General features: G+C 39.1%; 1 protein-coding gene and 1 long non-coding RNA gene across 3 annotated transcripts in view; one reads left to right on the forward strand and one right to left on the reverse strand.

The window, feature by feature from the left end:
* The window catches only part of LOC121895250, a 30760-nt gene that overhangs the window by 624 nt on the left and 9921 nt on the right, over positions 1–20215 (forward strand). The window contains exons 2-3 of one of the 2 annotated variants that reach the window (XR_006095717.1): positions 648–736; positions 14464–14653. This is a non-coding gene — a long non-coding RNA (uncharacterized LOC121895250). The remainder of the gene's footprint in view (positions 1–647; positions 737–14463; positions 14654–20215) is intronic. The other variant, XR_006095716.1, reaches the window with a different exon arrangement.
* Positions 5604–7948, reverse strand: opn7d (opsin 7, group member d). Its single transcript, XM_042408239.1, has 5 exons — positions 7791–7948; positions 7530–7692; positions 6955–7082; positions 6510–6844; positions 5604–6195 (listed from the first exon to the last, which is right to left on the reverse strand). The coding sequence occupies exons 1-5, from the start codon at positions 7879–7881 to the stop codon at positions 5713–5715; spliced, it is 1200 nt and encodes a 399-aa protein (XP_042264173.1). The 5' UTR covers positions 7882–7948; the 3' UTR covers positions 5604–5712.

A 20215-nucleotide genomic window follows, 5' to 3' on the forward strand; every position in this document is an offset into this window, starting at 1 on the left:
ATTTGTTAGTATAACTTTGAAGTATTTGATCGCAACCAAGGCTGTCTTCAGTCTTTTGATTCACCTCAATGGACTATTAATTATTAACCTAACTGCCAACCTTATCTCAACTGGGCAGATTGCTTCAGATTCAAACGTTTCCCCTCCAAACATTTTACTATTCACAGTCCCTACTGATAAGAGTAGATACCTTAAGGGTATTTACAATAAGCCTATGTGTATGTTGGTGTATGATTGGTGTCCCAATCTCCACAGTTTGTATCTCTAATTTCTTTAAGCAGTTTTATCTAATTTCTTAATCTCTGACAGCTTTAATTTTGCTATATGAAAAACATGTAATACAGCAAGAAAGATTTGCTATAATGTCCTGTGACTGCCCTTTTCTGCAGGCATATTGTATGTTCTTAATACAAAATGTAGAAATGAGTGTGAATGAGTGATTTGAGCAGCTCTTGAGTTGTGTGTAGTAGTGGAGGCTGTCACTTTAAATGCACTGTACGGCCACAAAGGTGTTTTCAGTTACCCTGACTGATCACCTTTAGTTAGGTGAAGATTGGGTGGAGCTATGCTGGGAATTCTATGATATCACCAAACTCTATGTGCCAGTAAGAATGATAAAGGTCTATGGTATTACCCTGCCCTAACAGGTGCAACAAAACCAACAAGAGAGGGAAGGAGATGTCAGCCAAGCACAGTCTGAACATACCTGCACAGTCCTCTGAAGATCCCTAAACAGGTAACATGTGAAAACACCTGATTATTTGTGTATAGGAGCTTTAAAAAAATATCAGAATTGATTCTGGGATCAGAATTATAGATTTATTCAGTCTTTTTTTTTTTTTTTAAATCACTGTACACACTAGGCTTTATGGTAGTAGGCTGGGGGTTGTTCCCACATGTTTTTCTGTTTGTATACACTAGAGGGCGTCAGGACATAAGCACATAGTCAGTCACTGAAGTACAGACAATGTGCATTGGACACATCTGGCCACCTCAACACACTGACACATGCAGACCTAGCAACACTAGGAAGAAACAACTTGTCCCATGTTGTCACAATTGGATAAGTAATGTCATTTTCACCTCTTGTTAAATGGTTATAGATAAAACACAGAAGTTGCTTATAAGAGATGTCACAATCACAGCACATGTACAATCTACAGTAATGCAACCAACAGTCCTGCTTTAAGTAATAAGTCATAATGTTGAAAGATCCCACCCAGACATGTTTTAAGATGTATATAAAATACTCTGTATAATAATTTGTCTGATATGGGTTTTCCACAAAAATAGTTAAATTATATTGTTAAAATCATTAATCGTTATTCTACTCCTTCTCCCTCATTAAAAATTCCAGAATCTATAAATATGCAAATTTTTAACTGCTGGACACAAGACGTCTCCTACTTCACTGTATAGTCCATTCTCAGTGTTTGCGCACTGCAGGCTTCAAGTTTCCACATCACACTTGTGTGTCAGTTGAATATATTGGACCAGTATTGACTTCTAAACACCTGTGATGTCACAAATCCTGCTCGAGGCCCAACCCTAAAAATCGTATTTTCAATGAAACTTTCCACTTTCAGCAGATAAATGTGAAAACAGCCTTCTAGTGTCGAACTCTGCACATACATCATTCTGTACAGTGAAGCTCAGACATTCAACTGTAGGACAAGAAGAAAAACATATTTTTGAATGGATGGGGACTTGAAATATGACACACAAACTGTGTCAGAGAGCTGTTTCTACTCCAACAATTATTGATTAATGTTCCAATTATATTAGTTGGTGGTCAGTGAGAATTTCAGAAAATAGCTAAATATCCCCTTCACAATTTGCCAGAGCCCAAGGCAAAAAAATTGTTGGTTTTTAATGTGTTACATTTTGATTAATACAGGAGGGTGAAGGCTTGACGTTAAGATGAACCTGTCTACACGAGATGTTCCTTAAATCTCTCACTCTCTCACTTTCTGTCTTTCACATACTAAAAGAAAAAATGCCCTCGAGTCACAATTGAGTCAGTGATCTCAGGCTGAGAATTAAACACACCAAAATACATTTATGTTTTGTGTGAACTGGGTATCTGGGGTAGTGGGTTTGCACAAGAACAGCTGGTATGGCAAGTCATGGTCTGGATTTCAAACCCTGTGACTCAGCACAAAGAGACTTGAATTTTAAGGAAACTGGTGGGAAAAGAAAACTGGACTGTAAAGAGGAAGATCAAATGAGGATGAGGATGTGCAGTACAATGTCATCTTTCACTGTTCATTATCTCTGAAGTGACTCTTTAATTAAATCTTTATATATGGGTGATGTGCTGAGTAAACTCTCACTTCTTCTGTGATGGCAAAAACAATAGTGGGTAATATTTATAATTGTGTTTACCACAGTTGTCCTCTGCCTCTAGAATAACAGCTTACACTGCTCACAGTAATCAATAAACCTGCCATGGTAAAGCAATGTTAGATTTAGTTTATGGTGTTTTAAATATATATTGAACTACTGTGTGGGTGCCCATGTGGCATTATTCAGCCAGTTCCTCTAAATGTTACTGTATGTGCCATATCGGTTATTTCTCCTTTAATTCCTCCTCTGGCTATATCTCACTGCTTCCCATATTGGTTGCCAGTGAAAAGCTTATCCTCCTCTTTTTTTTAACAGTGGGGAAAAATAAATTACTTTGCAATACGATCCTTCACACATATTTGCTTGGGCTCCCTGTTGGCATTGGTGTTTTCATTTTCAGTTCATTTCAGCTCTGATGGAAGTAAATCAATTCAGCAGATACACTATACTGATATAAATATGTCTACTTTGTATTCCTCAGATTTAACACCCGATAGGCTTTCTTATATGTGCTTTTGGATGCACATGCATATTATCCTCAAAGTACTGGCAAACCCCCCCGGCTGTAGCTTTGCTGTCATCATGATTTTGGTCAGTGTGCTCAGAGATACTCCTCCGAAAAAGCCGTCTCAGTGGCAAACAAAGAAATGATAAAACTTCTCCATTTTATGGTAAAGCCAAAATCGATGTATTACATTAAATGGGAAGTCTGTCAGCTCTTGAATAGATTGCCTTCTTAGAGTAAGCATGCCAAATCTACCAAGTTAAACAACAATTAAAACATTTTATTTAGGCTATTAGTGAATGACAGTGTTGCACCTCTGAGTGCTCAGTGAACAAACAGTTTAGTCATTAAATACTGTAAGTGGATACAAATCAAGACATTTTTGTAGGTAATTAAGCTAATTAGTCAAAGTGAAGTATGTTTGTCACCATATTTACAAGCAGTACATTTGCATATTTGGTTGTCTTTATTCTTCAGTTCATGTGTCTTGTGAAACACTAACACTGTTGTTTAAAAAGTGAGAGTAGATTTGTTTCAGCCTCTATACAGTGCTGCAAACTAACTGTTGTATTTTAAACAGACCACACCAAGGTGCCGCCAATATAATAATGTAATGTCAGTACACTCCTTTGTAGAAAATTAGATTGCCAGTGAATTTGAACCCGGTGTGCTGTCAAGTTAATGAATAGTTTCCAAAGCAACACTTCCTCACAGATAATTAAAGTGAGTAGGTGTGCTGTAGGTGTATTTTCTCCATTTTTATGGATCCTAAAATATGGGGTTGTTTTTACTGGCAATAAGAGATATTGTTTAAGGGCTCCTGTGCCAGAGAAGGAGATAATTACTTTAATTGTAATGATGCAATTTCCTGTTTCTCCAGAAAAAAAAGAACCACAACAATTCTTGAATGTTTTAATTTAATTTGATTTATAAAAAAAGGCTGCACAATATTTGGTTTTACATTTGATATGGTCATGAATTTGATGATTATATCAACGCATACAGTACAATATGTTTTCTCTATATATGCACACATGAAGCCACACAACACAGTACCACATTAAAAAGGGAAAGCAGAATAAACATAGCAAAGCACCATTTTTTGTTGTTAGTTTTTAGGGAAACGATACATGCAGGACCAGACATGGTTGTTACTAACTTATGGCTTAATTTTTTTGTTTAGTTGATACTTTGAATAAATTAGCAGAAGGAAATAAAGAGCAGAAGACAAACACAAGAGCATCTATAATCTAATGTATATATGAGATTATAGACACTGGTGTGTGTGCTACTGTCAATTTATGCTAACCAAAAGCATCAGTAACAAATTGTTTAAAACATCAATTAGAGAAGTCAGTATTTGTAACAAACGAGCTTCAAACATTTTCACTACTATGGGACACTTTGGAAATCCCTTTTTTTTGCTGTTTTTTTACTTAGATGACTATGAAAAGAATAGAACTTCCTTTGGTTCCTCTGACCGTTTTCTGAACTAGATTTTGAGATGTTTTTTGAGATGTTGTGTGTGTCAATCATGTTAGTAAGAAGTGTATTTTCTTCACAGAGTGGATTACCTTTAATATTTTACCAATCAAGATCTAATCAAGCTAAAATCAAGTTTAGAACTGAGGGGATCTGAAGATTGTAAGAGTTAAAGAATCCTCCATAAGAAAGAGAGCGACTTGGGGTGGTTTTCACTAAATAAAATTCAAATTTTATGTCATAAAAGTCATAATTAAAAACATGAGATGAAATTGACCTGTTGTCCCAGTGTTCGTCAGTGTCCAAATTAGTAGAAACTCATTTTTGCCGGTTTTGTCCGGTTGCCTACAGTTGGGAGGATGACTGCAGGCTACGTGGCACAGTGGAGTTTCATACGCACCTCTTCATTAAAATGATACACATACATAAATCTGTCTTTTTAGCATCACATATTCAGCCACTGTAGAGTTGAAAAGTGGCTGTTAGAAGTCGGTAGTTTCATTCTTGACTGAATACAGCAGCTGCCAGTTTGGTTTTGTGTCTCTGTTACAATGAAATCCAGCGGTGACAAAGTCAAAATGTCTGTAAAAACATTCAAGCCTACAGGGGGTGAATACTTGGTCATTTTGGGATGAGTATCACTTAAACATTATCACCACCTGGGTGTAGGCATACATACAACAGTTATACACCTTCTCTGTGTCAAAAATCCAAACAAATCTTTTTCTTAATGGTTACATATTAACCCATTAGTCTTGTTTTCATAGAAGGAGCCTAAACCATATCTTCATCTCCTTTAAAATCCATTACAACAATTCTACATATTTGTTTTCCCATAATTTGTTTTGTTTGAACTGACCAGTTATCCTCACATTAAATAGTATGCTCCTGTTTTATGCAAAACATGATGAGCTGCTTTAAAATGTCATACAAAGGCCTAATTAACCTTGATGCTAGCAGGTGTCTTCCTGTCTCGTTACCTGCTCCTTCACAATCCAGTTTAATTACTGTACATTAAAATGAAACAGGAAACAAGCTGACACAGAAGTAGGTGTCAAAACATTAGAGGTATAAATTTCAGCTGAAAATCTTCCCAGATGAATTGTGGATTTTTGGAGTCTCAAGCATTTCACAATGAAGAATCCGTTTATGAGGGAAGACTTTCAGGAGGGATGCCATGGAAGGTCCTTGCAAGCCTGTGGTGTTGTCATGCTATAGTCTATAAGTCTATAAGTCTTTGTGACACACACTCGTAAAAACTTGCACACTGATTTGTTCAGACCCTTTGTTGTTTTGCTGTCCTTGCCCAGTAATCTCTCTCTGTCTTTTTGAGCACTTGTCCTGTCTTGTTTGCTTCATGAGAGAAGGAGGTTGTACCACTAGAGTAAATCGGCCTGTGGTTTGGCTGAGAGCTGGCTAACTGTCACCTCTTTGTAGGTGGATCCAGTCAGGATGCAGGCAGTCCTTTGGGGTGTCGTCACATGACACAGCGCTGCATTGTCAGTGCACTGCAGACATGGCCCGTAGCTCTCCTGCTGTCCATTTGAGAGGCGAGTGGAAACGCTCATGTCTTTGTTGCGCTGTGAGGTGTATCCAAAACGTTCTTTTGGATCTGACTGTGGACTCCCCCTGTAGATCCTCTGTCTTAACATAGACGTGTCTCTGTAGAGACACTCGCGAAAGTTGGGCTTACACAGCAGGTAAACCATAGGGTTGTAGATTGTGGAAGACTTGGCAAACACGGCGGCCAGGGCGAATGCAGCAGGGGGAACCCGCGTGGCATCTCCGAACGCTGCCCACATGGCCACGACAGCATATGGAGTCCAGGCAACCAGGAAGCCTATACACACTGCTACTGACAGCTATGGAGAAGAAACAGTCACACACACACACACACACAGAGGCAGACACTCATACATGGACACATACCGCAAGAACATACAGACATGCAAAAGATTTTCTTTGTTTCATATCTGTGACAAGTGTCAAACATAAATGAACATAAATGGTGTAGATACAAATATCTTTAGTACCATTCCCTTATTTGTGATTGCACACACACAGAAAGCATTTCATAATGAATAATTAAATTTAGATAATTTACTGTATCCTATCTTACTCAAATACTGCAAAACCTGACATCACTGGTGCTGAAGTGATAGTTATGTCCTCTAACCTTGACAATGAGAGTGTGTGCATTGGTGGCCTTGGTCTGTGGTGACACATGCTGCTGGACGGCCTGACGTGACCCTCTCACTGTCAGCAGAATAAAAGTGTAGGAGAGGAAAATGATGGTGCAGGGCAGTGCATAGCAAAAGACAAAAAGGCAGACAATGTAAGACAAAGCTGAAAGCTCGTGGTTGGGTGCATGCCAGTCAATGCAGCAGGCTGTGCCGTAAGGTTCAGGACTGTAATGTCCCCACTGTGCCAAGGGCCCTACAGCAAACACAGATGCGTAACACCACACTCCAGCCACCAGGAGGCGGGCATGTGACGAGGAGAACTTGTTACCTGGTCAGACAGGAGATAGAAAGAGATGCTTTGCAGTTTTGCATTGTGGTCTTTTTTTGACACAGTTCTGTTGGCAACATTATACTAATCATAATTGATTATCCTCTCACCATGATTAGGGAAGCAGACTTTAAGGCAGCACACTAAGGAAAGGGCTGTGAGATTGGTCAGGCTGCATAGACCAAACAGTACTCCACACATTGCATAGAACTGACAGATAATTTCTCCAAACAGCCACCTGTATACAGATAAAGGAAGAAAGGGGAAATGAGATGGAGACTAGGACTGCAAATAACAATTATTTTCATTATCTATTAATCTGCCTATTATGTCCTTGATGAATTGATTGATTGTCTGGTCTTTCAAATGTCAGACAATTGTGAAAGATGCCAGTCACAGTTTCGCAAAGCTCAAGGTGACAATTTCAGAAAGCTTGTTTTGTCTGACCAACAGTCCAAAACCCAAACATATTATGTTTACTGTGCTATAAAAAACACAAAAGCAGAAAATCCTCACAACTGGGAGGCTGGAACCAGACAATTGTTGGTGTTTTTGCTTGAAGAAAAGGGTTAGTTTTATGGTGATCGACTAATTAATTCATCGATTAATTATTTCAGCAGTTGACGTTACCTAACATGGATTAAATAATATAGAAAGATAGAGGAAAGGGGGCAATATAAGATACCTGTGTAAAAAAGCTGATGGTATTGCCAGTGGGAATAAAGAGAGCGTCATCCCAAGGTCACTGATGGAGAGATTGATGATAAAGAACTCTGCTGGCTTCAAGGTCGACCGCTTGTGATATGCAACAAGTAGCAGAATACAGTTGCCCATGAGGGACAGTACACCTGGAAAAAGAGATCGAGTCTGGCTAGAGATAGTGCTCCTGCAGGGATTTGTTATACATGTATGGAGTCAGCGAGATTGGCTGGTTGTTTGGACTTACAAAATATGCTGTAGAGTGAACCCATGAGGATGTCATGCTCCTTGGAGATGGTGGAGGCAAACACGGCAGATGTGTCCGAAGCATTTCCCATCTAGAATGTTGTTAACATAAGCACACAGACCAGTCAATTGTCAATAATGTTGTAATGTTTGAAGAATAGACCCAAACTCAATACTGCACTGATGTTCTTTTAGACTTGGATGGAATTACTTAGAAAGCAAAGTTTACCGAAGTAGTAAAGCAGCAAAAACTATGACCTCACTGCCTGATCTCAATAAATCAAACCAAATATGGTTAGATATTGTCTGTACTGTGAGCTCTGCTTTCTTACAGGCTTTATTGCACAGATGCATGAAGACCGTGCCGGAGCAGATGAAGAGATAGATGAAAAAGCCTTTTTTAAATAAAAAATAATCCTCTGCAGAAGATTAGGATGAGTTGTAATAAATAGAAATATTATACAAAGTAGGATTGACAGATGGAAAGAATTAGAAAGACCGTACCCTCCAGGATTTACAGCAGGAGTAGGAGATGAGAGATTGAGAGCCAGAGAACAAAACGAAACAATGGTGATTAAGATAACATGCTCAAATTTGTTTGGAAAAAAGATAGGGAGATTGCAGTTTTGTCTCCAGCGAACACATGTTTACACATGATGTAAGCTTGCACACAGAGAGACACATGCAAATGCAACACAGACACATGAACTGGAAGAAGAGATATTTAATGAGCAGAGGTAAGGGTGTGTTCACTCGTCCATGACGGAGAGCTGACAGGTGCCCAAGAAGACAGGTGCCCAGACACTTCAGAGCTAATAAATTAACCTAATAGGTTGTTCGAAGAATTGTAAAAGTGTCTTCATATCAGTTGAAGCATGTCAGAGGAACTCATGCTCCTTGTTATGAGCCAGACTCGTAATCTAGGTAATCAGTATCTTCTTGCCCAGCTATCTGCAAACAAGAAGATGATTGCTATTCAGAGCATCACTCGGCTCGATAGAAGAATGAAAAATAAAATGGAAATGGAAATCGGAGAGGAAAGCACTGTGCAGGGATGAATCTGGAGCAATACTTGGAATGCTATTAGGGCTGATTCCGAGGCAACATTGACTCTCAAGGACTTAGCCAATCACACAGGATAAAAAATAAAGCTTCATTAGTATGCAAGTCAGCCCGCCAGTCGATGACGAAACGTCCAGTCAGTCTGAGTAGCGGAGACTCAGCAGAGAAAGTAGTTATGGCCGGTTTTAATGCCTCTCAAATGCAAGAACTTCACTATTGTGTCAGCAAATGAAGGATCACATCAATAAAACATGTCTGCTGTAAAATTAACTTGCCAGACCACAAACCAATACTGGCGTATTTTTCAATACAGCCAATATTGGTTTGTCACAGATTTATAAGTATTGATGTACATGTTGGCAGATATGCAAAACCATTTAGAATGCAATGTTTAATAGGCTGCATGTGACTCTTATTTTTCTCTTTGTGTCTTCATGTATATTTATATCTCTTTTTCTCATCTTAATATTATGTGTATATCTAAAGAACAAATATCAGACAATATATAGACAGGTGACAAATTAAAGGAAAAATAAATAAGTGGAGAAACATAACAAATGCAGATGCTTCCACACAGATGCACTGCAGGGTACAACTAGGCAATTAACATCCAGTCGTGCTCTGTGGCATGTAAAAAAATACTAAGCGGGCCCCGTTGATTCTTATTATGTATCAAGATGGCAAGAGGAAATGATCAAAGTGAGTTTGAAAGAGGGTTCGTTGTTGGGGCACAGATGGCAGGAACTTCAGTCACAAAGACTGCTCAACTGGCTGGTCTTTCAATAGGAACAGTCACTACAGTTACATCTGCATTTAGATTTATGGGGAAAACATCAGTAAACAGGGTCGGAAATTGTGGTTGACAACGCACATTTGATGACCGTGATGCTTGTGCATTAGTGTGATATGAAGGAAAAACAGAAGAGCGACTCTTCCTAGGATGACTGAGAATGTCAATGCAGGACGAGATCAGGCTGTGTCAGCAAGAACAGTCCATTGACAGTTACATAGAGAGGAATATAATAGTAGGGTTGCAGTGCATAAACCCCCAATTACAAAGATGAATGCACATTTGAGAGTTCATTGGTGCAAAAACCGTAGGCACTGGTCTGCAGAGATGTGGAAAAAAGTGATATTGTCAGATGAGTCATCCTTCACCATATTCTTGACAAATGGGCAAGTGCATGTGTGGCCTGAATGCTTGACCCCTAAAGTGAGGGGATCTGGTGGCTCTGTTATGTTGTGGGGGGCATTTTGCTGACATCGTTTTGGTCCACTTGTCCCCTTAGAGGAAAGGGTCACTGCAAATCAATACCAATTTATTCTGAGTGATAACCTTTATCCTATGATGAAACATTTTTATCCTGATGGGAGTGATCTCTGCCAGGATGACAATGCCTCCATCCATAGGGCAGGAGGGGTCACTGAATAGTTTGATGAGTATGAAAATGATGTGAATCATATGCTATGGCCTTCGCAGTCACCAGATCTCAACCCAGTTGAAAACCTATGGGAGGTTTTGGACCACCATCATCAAAACACCAAATGAGGGAATATCTTTTGGAAGAATAGTGTTCATCCCTCCAGAAGCATCCAGAGACTTTTAGAATCAGTGCCAAGGTGCATTGAAGCTGTTCTAGTGGCATGTGGTGGCCCAACACCTTACTAAGACACTTTATGTTGGTTTTTTCTTTCATTTGTCACCTGTCTTGTACCTAAAGCATATTTTGTATTCTCAAACATCAAATACACAGCTGTTTAATTACATGATGACAAAAGTATTTCACAATTTGCAAATGGATGTTTCCTGGATAACTATTACCATCCTGCACAAGCAGACTTGAGAGAGAAACATCTGTCCACTCAGATCTGTGCAAAAGACATTTGATCTCCTGCAAGCTTTTGGTCAGAAACAGTCATGCCTGGATCAATCAAATGCATCAATCAAAACCACTTTTGGACAGATCTGAGCATATGGATGCTTCTCTCTCTCTCAAGTTTGTGGGTCTTAATGCTCCACTACCTCCACTAAGCCTGAGTGAGCAGTATTTCCCTTGATTTTTTTTTGTTTTTGTTTACCACCCCATACGGTATAATTTGGAAGGCATCATTGCCTTTTGAATTTTACATTTTAACAAATGAATGCCTCTAATTAACAATTACAAAGACACACAGTGTATGTGACATCACCATCAAATGTATCTCTACGGCTGTTTATGTAACCAGAGGGACAAAACTAAGACGACCCTCAGCCATGCAAGTGTAAAAGCGAGAGGGAGGAGGTAAACAGAAAGAGCCGGGAAGAGCTTAACTAGCTGAACTGTACCTTCGGTCCGCTCTGACAGATTGAGTATTTTGAGAATGGCTGAGCTGTGACACTACTGTTATCATGTCTCTGAGCCTGGCTGAATAACTCTTCTGTTCAGCTGTGATTAACTGGATGCCTTTGAGACAGGAACAGGGACACTGACCTCTGGATGATGATGTAGGAAGCAATCCGTACAGTATATCTCCTGCTGACTTGGCTTATGTACCACATAATAATGCACCTCATCCTTTCCTGCCATGACCCATTTCACAGAAGTTTGCTGTCTCTATGCAATGTCAACCTCAGGTGATTGTGTAATTTAATGAGGAAAATATTTAGATTTATCTATCTTAAATTAACTGCTTTTGACAGCATGACAAGTAATCTGTAGGTTTGTGACAAGATTCCCTGCTGCATGTCATGAAAACTGTGAGATTCACGTGATGCTGCTGAAAACCAGGAGTGTCACTCAAAACCATTAGATGTCTGTAGTCAGAGAAGATAAGCAGCCATTTAAATGCTGGCAGGCATGTCAGGGTGTCTTAGCGCAACAGCAAAGGGACCCCATGCATGAGCTCATGAGCAGTGACAATTAAAGTGTCTGTATCTGCATGGTGTTCTGAGACTGGCAGCCAGTGGCATAGCTCAATCTGACCTTTAAATATAATGAAACTCTTGAGGTTCTTCATCTGTATTTTTGTTCCTGAAACAGAAACCAAATTAAATCAGACTTTTCAGTTTTCTTCAGTATTATCTGACATTGCCATCCTTCATCTTTCACGTACAGTAAAATAATGTTGGCCTTGGTATTACTGATTTTATCTTTAGGAAAAACTCATTCCAGTGCACCATCATTGTGACGTTACATTTACACCCAACTCTCGGTGTTTGTGCCTGTGACATTATGAATCATAAAATTTTTGCGTTTTTGAATCTCAAAGTGTCACATTGTATCTTGTATGCTTGGGTTGATAAACCTGCTTTGACCCTTGAGCATTTTCATTGGTGCATTTCAAAGAAATATACATTTTTCTATTACTTATGCTCTTATATCTTAAAAACATGGTGGTAAATAAATTCTGTTGTCATAGGAAGAGCCATTCAGCTGCTCATTTTGATGTTTTGATGTTGCAATTACCCTCACAGCATTTGCTCATTTTACTCCATGTGTAGAGTTCGTTTTATAGCAGTCACAGTCAGACACAAATGTCTATGTTTTTGTGCAAAAATTGTTGGTATTTTACTAAGCTTGTGGTTTACTCAATAGTGCAATATTTAAAAGCGAGCCTTCACTTTAACATGTATGACACACAGTATGCTGTGCGGCACGTCGCCTGAGGACTTTGTGAGACCTTTGTGAGATTGAAGTAGACTGGATTTACCCTCGCTGGGTGTAAACTGCCTCCTCATCTGAGAGTGACTGACAGTGACAAGTGATTGCCATCACAGTACAATATTTACACTGTGTTTTAGCAGCATGACAGAGTGGTTGGAGGCAACTCTTTCAAACTTTGCACAGCATGATGTGACATATCTTATGTAATGACTGTGGAGACTAATTAGATTGTACAATGTGCACCTAACAATGTATTTAAAATGTCCAGCATGGCAGTTATCTGACCACGAATCAGTCGTCACCTGTTGACTGTACATGTGTTTAAGTTTTGACATGATTTGTGTCATGTAACATACAGAATGTTTTGAGCCTGTAAAAGTCGATTCGTGTTTGGGTTTTTTTTTTGCTTTTCTTGCACAATATCCTTTAACATGTGGCTTTTGCATGCAGCAGATAGGGAACTTAACAGTCAATACATTTGCAGACAATTTCTCACAAGTAAACAAGAAAATTAACTTTAAAATAGAGAGGAGGATTAAAAACTATTTGCAATTTCTGGGTTTTTTTTCTGCAGAGGTTTGTCCACATACCCTTGTCATTTTCATGCTTAATTACCTTTGTACTTACAAGTATCTGATTGATCGTAGGGCAGTGCTGGCACAGATGTGGTTCTAGAGATGGGAGACTCTTATTCATCAGATTGTCATAGAGACAATTTATCACCAAAGGTCTGGTGCAGATGATGCAAATGGTCATTTGACATGTCTTTGGGATTAATTGGATTATTTTTCATTCTTTGATTACTTGGATGCTTAATCAACAATCCAGATTTTAATATAAGATACATAAAGAAAACTCTGATCTTAATCGGGCTTTCAAATGCTGATTCTTTAAAAAAATAAAGTCTGATCTCCATGTCTATGAGAAAGACAGCAGCTTCGAAGGAACGCAAAATAAATAAATGCAATTCTGCCACCCTAGTATGTCATCATCAATCCGCCACAACTGCCTCCACTTCATGACACAACCATATTACATAATCAGAGTATGAGTATGGGAAAGCAAATATATCTGTGTCAGTGATGGGTAAATGTTTAGACAGTTGTTTTTCTTTATTTGCCTTTGACTCTGATTTTTGGTTGAAGGTCAGTCACTTTGTTAAATCATGTTGTATCCAATAGAAAGACATCATACTCTGGCATCATAATCGGTCATTGTCAACAAATATGGATTTTCTGTACCAGAGTGAACACCCACAAACAAATGAGTCGTCACTCACATATATCCGTGCAGTCAACCACATCAACAATAGGCAGTGCATGGATGCATGCAGGCATACATGTACAGGAGAATAATTTGTGGCAAGCAGCTTGAGATCAAGTCGGCAGGCTGTCTTGAAAATGGTCAGTGAAGCAACGATTACAACTTTGACTTAAAAAAATAGAGAAAAGCAGTAATTTTTACAGAGAAGGGGGATCAGTAATCTCATCACTAATCCTGCCGGAGATCCCACAAGTTGCCTGTGATGTCTGTGCCTTCATCTCATCAGCATTACAGCCAGCACAATCTGTTTTCACTTCCTTGAGATAGTATTTGAATTGAACCTTGACTGAATGTCCTTCAGTAAATTCTCTAACACAACCAGATATTATTACTTTAGAGGGAGAATTGTAAGATAACCATCACTGCAAGTCAGAATAAACTATTAGACCTTTGCACAGAAAATAAAAGTGAAGAAAGAAATACTATTAAGACACAGAATTAAATGTAGTATAAATATTTTGAGTCATATCAGCCTCTATATTTCATTATACATTGCAAGCAACCACTGAAAACAACATCAGCAAAATTTGGAAGATGAAAGAAATGCGTCATCACCAATGATCCCCCTTTTTGTTATTGTCTAATCTCTTTGCATTGCACTAGAAACAGACCAGACACCCCACTGCTGTGCTGCTTACCTTCTAGGGAGGAATAGCTTGTCAGTTAAACTCATGGAGGCCCGGTGAAGAGCAGGACACAGAAGAGAGGAGCTTGGACAGCCACTGAGAGGGAGACAGAGAGGGGGACAGAGCAGGAGACAGACAGAGCGAAAGAGGGAGAGAGAGGGGGGGAGCACTGGACCTGTATCAGGCTCACAATGAAAAGTCCGGTTAAGGTATCCTCCTACTCTTCAGTGACACACACTTACACACATCCAGCCTGGTGGACATGCACAGATTCTCTCACACAGCATATGCACTCATCATTGTAGAGATGTACTGAAACCCACTGATGTAGAACGAAAAGCCCACAGTGACGGCAGGCCAGCCATAGAGAGAGAGAGAGAGAGAGAGAGAAAGAGAGGGAGAAAGCGAGAGGGATCAGCATAATACTGGCAAGCTCTGAGTGTCACTGATGACTCAAAGTACCACTCCCCACCCCATTTCCTCTATCCAACCTAACTCACTACTTTCCTGCTATACGTATCGCCTATACATTGATTTGTTTCTACACTTTGGATCATTCACCTTTACACATATGAATCATGCATGTAAGTAGTTGGTTTTCCCAAATCACTTTTCACAGCCTACTCATATAGAGCAGCACATTTTTGCAGTTTTGTGTGTACAGTATGTCTGTGTATGTACTGCATGTATACACAAATCTCTTGATCCGTGATTGTAAAGATGGTAATCAGAACCTGGAAGAGAGAAAACTGGCAATCTGTTGAATATGTGTGAATGCGACAACCACCAGTGTCGTGGTAGCTATTGATCTAATTTGACATTTGAAAGAATTTCTCTGAATATAAAAGAGAATAGAATTTTAATAGAATATTAATATTGCAAGATGTGCTTGTGAAGTAGTGAGAAAAATTACGGTTGCAATTTGTGTTACTAGAAGAGACTAGACAGTTTATGACCATCTTTCATCACAGCCCTAATAGTTCACAGTGCAGAAAATGGAGCTGCACTCAGCCATGAACAGTTTATGATTGTTCTCAGTAAGCACCTGCTGCTGCTGTGCCACTGGTAATTAATGATAATGTTTGTATGCATTGAAAATGACAAAATGTGCATCATGTGCCACAGGAATGAGATTTCTTAGGTGACTGTACTGAATTCAAGGGTCCAAAATGAATTGGAAAGCCACTTAAGAAAATGAAGTGTTGGTTTGGGTCACACCGTAAATTTCATCCCGGTAGAGAGCATTTAAACTACACCTGAAGCGCTGTGTCATCTTACTTTTATACCCACCCATGCAGTTTGCTTGAAGCCCAGCTGCTCCCAGACTGACAGTCATGGAAAAGCCTCTTAAGGGAGCGTGGGCTCACTCGCTGAGTTGTGCCAAGGCTGCAGGGCTGTCAGAAAACCATAAAGAGCAATGCTGTCATATTAATACCTTGGCACAGGGTCCTGGCCCTTCTCTGGCCCGCTCGCTCTGACACATTTAGATAAACTGTCACAGCCGGTCCCATCCACTGCAGTATGAAGCCCCTTTAAAGGACCGGTGTGTAGGATTTAGTAGCATCTAGTGGTGAGGTTACAGACCTCACCCCTCACCCCTCCCTGTCAAGAGTGTAGGAGAACCTATGGTGGCCACAAAAAACGCAAAAGGCCCTCTCTAGTGTTTGGTTTGTCCACTCTGGGCAACTGTAGAAACATGGCGGTGCAATATGGCGGGCTCCGTGGAAGAGGACCTGCTCCCTATGTAGATATAAAAGGCTCATTCCAATGACTAGGTAATGAAAACACAACAATTCTTACTCTCATGGGATTATATATTGGGCTGTGCAATATATCGATATCATATCAATATCATGATATGAGATTAGATATTGTCTTAGATTTTGGATATTGTAATATTGTGACATGGCATAAGTGTTGTCATTTCCTGGTTTTAAAGGCTGCATTACAGTAAAGTGATGTAATTTTCTGAACTTACTGGACTGTTCCAGCTGTTCAATTATTTGCCTTTACCCACTTAGTCATTATATCCACATTACTGATGATTATTATATTATAAAATCTCATTTTGTAAATATTTTGTGAAAGCACCAATAGTCATCCCTATTGTCAATATTGTCATCGAGGTATTTGGTCAAAAATAATATGATATTTGATTTTGTCTATATTGCCCAGCCCTAATTATACACTAATGAAAACATACTTATGAAAATTATTTTATTTCTGCCAAGTCCGTTCTGCTAGATGCCACTAAATTCTACACACTGCACCTTTATGTGACTTATTAGAGATGACAGTGGCAGGAAATGATCAGAACGAGAGGAACATGAGCATGAGTGCAGTCAGTTTCCATCAGATCATAAAGGCATCGTGGATGTCAATAAGTCAATGCATTTTTCGGCATGCTCGTAGCATGGCTCGAGGGATGACAGTGTCAGTTGTTGGTTGGTCAGTCCACCAATTTGGTCCAACCTGAAATATTTATATAAATAAATATAAATTTCAAATGAATCGCATTGACATTTTGTACAGATATCATGGTCCACAGAGGATTAACCCTAATGACTGTGATGATCCCCTAGCACCACCAGCAGGTCACAGTTTTTACTTATCCTGTAAAATATAGCAAAATCTGTCAGTACCAGTCAAATGAATTGGCACAAAATGGCACCCAGACAATGTATCCTAATGACTTTGATGATCCCTTGACTTGTTCTGTAGCACCACCACGAGGTTCACTTTTAACATTAAGGTACAACCATTCATGTCCTCTTCAGGGTAAATTGTAATAACTTTGATCCTCTGACTTCTCATCTAGTGCCATCATCAGGTCAAATCTATAATTTTCCAATAAGTTGGTTTACAACCAAATACCTGCAAAACTAATGATATTCCCATCAAACTCAGCTGTATTTTGTTTAGAAAATGTTAGCATGCTAACATGCTAAACTAAGATGGTGAACATTTTAAAGATTACACCTAGTTAATATCAGCTGCACTGTGCCTAAGTACAGCCTCACAGAGCCATTAGCATGGCTGCCAACTTGTTGACTCAGCCTTGTCTTTTCATCAGTCAGGCCGCGTTCAGACCAACATCAGCCCTGCATGAAAAAACGCAGCCCCCTCCTTCATTTGAATGGGGGCAGTCTGGCAGTGCAGCATGGGTGCCAACGGAGAGGGCTCCGGCAAAACAGAGCAACGACATCATCCGGCAGGGTGCTGCTTTGGCCAATAACATACATGCCAGCGCACATTACTGGTAGATTACTGTGTCAGGTGTTCCTACCATTTACCTCACAATCGTTGCAACAATTTCCAGATTTTTAAAATCCTGTATGTGAGTTTTACAAACCATTGTGCAGTATTATGGTTCCTTCAAATTCACTGATCCGTTACTCAAATGGGACTTCCTGGTATTTCATCTCTCGCCAGTACATGAAACAACATGCACTCACCAACACAGCCCCCTGTGTTGTTTTAACAGGGCTGTTTTTGCACTGAATGCCCACTTAGAAATGTTTTATCAGTGCTGCTGATGAATTAAACTCAACAGACAATAGGATCAGACTTTGACAACACTTTATTTAGGCACTGCAGTATTGAGACAAACTATTGGGTGTGACCTAATAGACTCCAACTCATTTTTTTAAGTATTTATAGATTAGACACCACATTTGCTCACTTCTGGGTGGACACCCATCTCAGTCATGAACCCCCCTAATTTAATCGTAAACAGAAGATAGGACATTAAGAAGATAAGATATTCCAGAGGTATTTTATCCTTAATATATAATAGAATGCTGAATTTTATTTGTAATGGAAGTCTAATGGTTAAGGCTAAGTGAATTTACTTACTGAGAATGGGTTTTAATACGTAAACAGACTCCACAGGATCAATAACAGTATTTTAAAAAATGTGTACTGTAGGTGTTAAAGAGAGACGGGTACCCTCATACAAATGTTTTGGAATTGTGAAAAACTAATCAAGAATTTATAAGGTGTTGATATACAGTACCTTGAGTACCGAGACTTATCCTACTCATCAGTATTGCCTCGGGACACAAGGCATGAAGCACAATTAATTAAAATTTATTTCAAAATAAATGTATTGCTGTGACGTGGAAGAATGATGATCCATCTACCACCTCCATATGGTTCAGAGAAATTGTTGAGGAGAGGTGAACCTGAGAAGGCCTGTTTGGGAGATACTACCCACTCTCTGACACAGTCACTCTCCTTTTTATTGATATTTTCAATAACATATAATGTGGGGAAAAAACTACTGGGTGGGACAAAATAAAATTCCAACAAAGCATCACTCACGTACTGACTGCAACTCTATACACTCCACGCAATAAGTTGTTGTAAATTACTTGCCCTTTTATTTTGTGACACATTATCATTACTCGATATTAAGATGAAACTGTCATCCAAGCTTCTATTAGGTTAACAGTGGCAGTAGACTCAGTGCAGAAGCCACCCCTTAACCACTTGAGAGACTGGATTACAAAGCTTTAGGCTATAGAATTATTCTGATAAGCCACTGCAATATGACTAATAGGCGCTGCTGGAAATTTTTGGTCTGCCCCCTGCCAGTGAATAATTTGAATGAGAATGTAGAATAATGAGGCAAAAATGAGAAGAGCACATTCAAGGTATTGGTGAAATAAATATCAAATTAGACCATTTCATATTGGAAATCTTGTTTAGCAAGATCCTCTGGTATTCATAACCTCAGCTAATTTAAGTTAATTATGCTTTGTTTTTTAAATTATAGTTGTCATGCAAAATCTATTGCAAAATCTAGTCATGAAGAGAAAGTTACGGAATAAAGAAAATGAGGTGAGGTGCATATTTTGAGCTGCCAACCAATCATAGGGTTGATTTATTAAAACACCCTCCCAACCATCACCACCTCCCACAGATTGACAGAAGTAAAATATTGTTAAAAATATTGTTGCCGGTATAAGAAGAAGAAGAAAAAGCTTCCAGCTTCCAGCTCAGTGCATCTACCCAATGAACCAGCGTTTCTATTCCTCCTCCGGCTGTGAAAAAAAAACTTTTCAGACGTCATTGTCATTGCTCTTTTAGTAAGTGTGTTTCTTGAATTTCAAAGGAGAATAGAACATCTGTTTGAACTAAAACCATGTACAAATTGATTGGTCACATGGTACGGTACAAAGGTCTGTTAATTCTGCTTTTCAGGCACTTGAGGGAGCAGCACAACTAATTAACCTGATGCAAGGTTGGCTGTGTTCTGCGTTGACGTCATTACCGGTCTCACAGTGCAACACTGACAAGCCAGTAAATCATAAATCAATATTCGCTGTTGTCAATTTGCAAAATAGAATTAGAAGAAGAACTGAATAAAGACACCTATTACACGAATGTCCCTGTTTTAATGGTTATGTTTCTTCTAATTTTAATGGTTCAAGGGACTGAAACTGAAGTGACACTGGAGTGATGAAAGTAACAAAGGTTCAGTTATCAAAAATTGTGTCATTCCGTTTGGCTCACTATGGTTGCAGATTGGGCTGTAGCCAATGATTATCTTTGTAATTATTTAACCCATTGATTACTTCTATTAGATTAATTACATCAAATTAATTTAATTATTTAATCAATGAAATGTCAAACAAAATACAGAAAAATGTCCATCAGAAGTTCCCAGAGCCCAAGGTTTTCTGTTGCCAGCTAGAAAGTACTACCTTACTAAGAGACAAAGTGAAGGAATAAAGTAATTAAAGGAATAGTTTGACATTTTGGGAAGC

Source organism: Thunnus maccoyii, chromosome 4 (genome assembly GCF_910596095.1).
Source record: "Thunnus maccoyii chromosome 4, fThuMac1.1, whole genome shotgun sequence".
NCBI lineage: Eukaryota > Metazoa > Chordata > Actinopteri > Scombriformes > Scombridae > Thunnus > Thunnus maccoyii.

Coding starts and splice junctions, on each gene's coding strand:
- opn7d (XM_042408239.1), bottom strand. CDS start 7,881: ATGGGAAATGCTTCGGACACATCTGCCGTGTTTGCCTCCACCATCTCC. Junction 6,845..6,954: donor AGTCTGCTTCCCTAATCATG/GTGAGAGGATAA, acceptor CTGTCTGACCAG/GTAACAAGTTCTCCTCGTCA. Junction 6,196..6,509: donor CACACACTCTCATTGTCAAG/GTTAGAGGACAT, acceptor TCTTCTCCATAG/CTGTCAGTAGCAGTGTGTAT.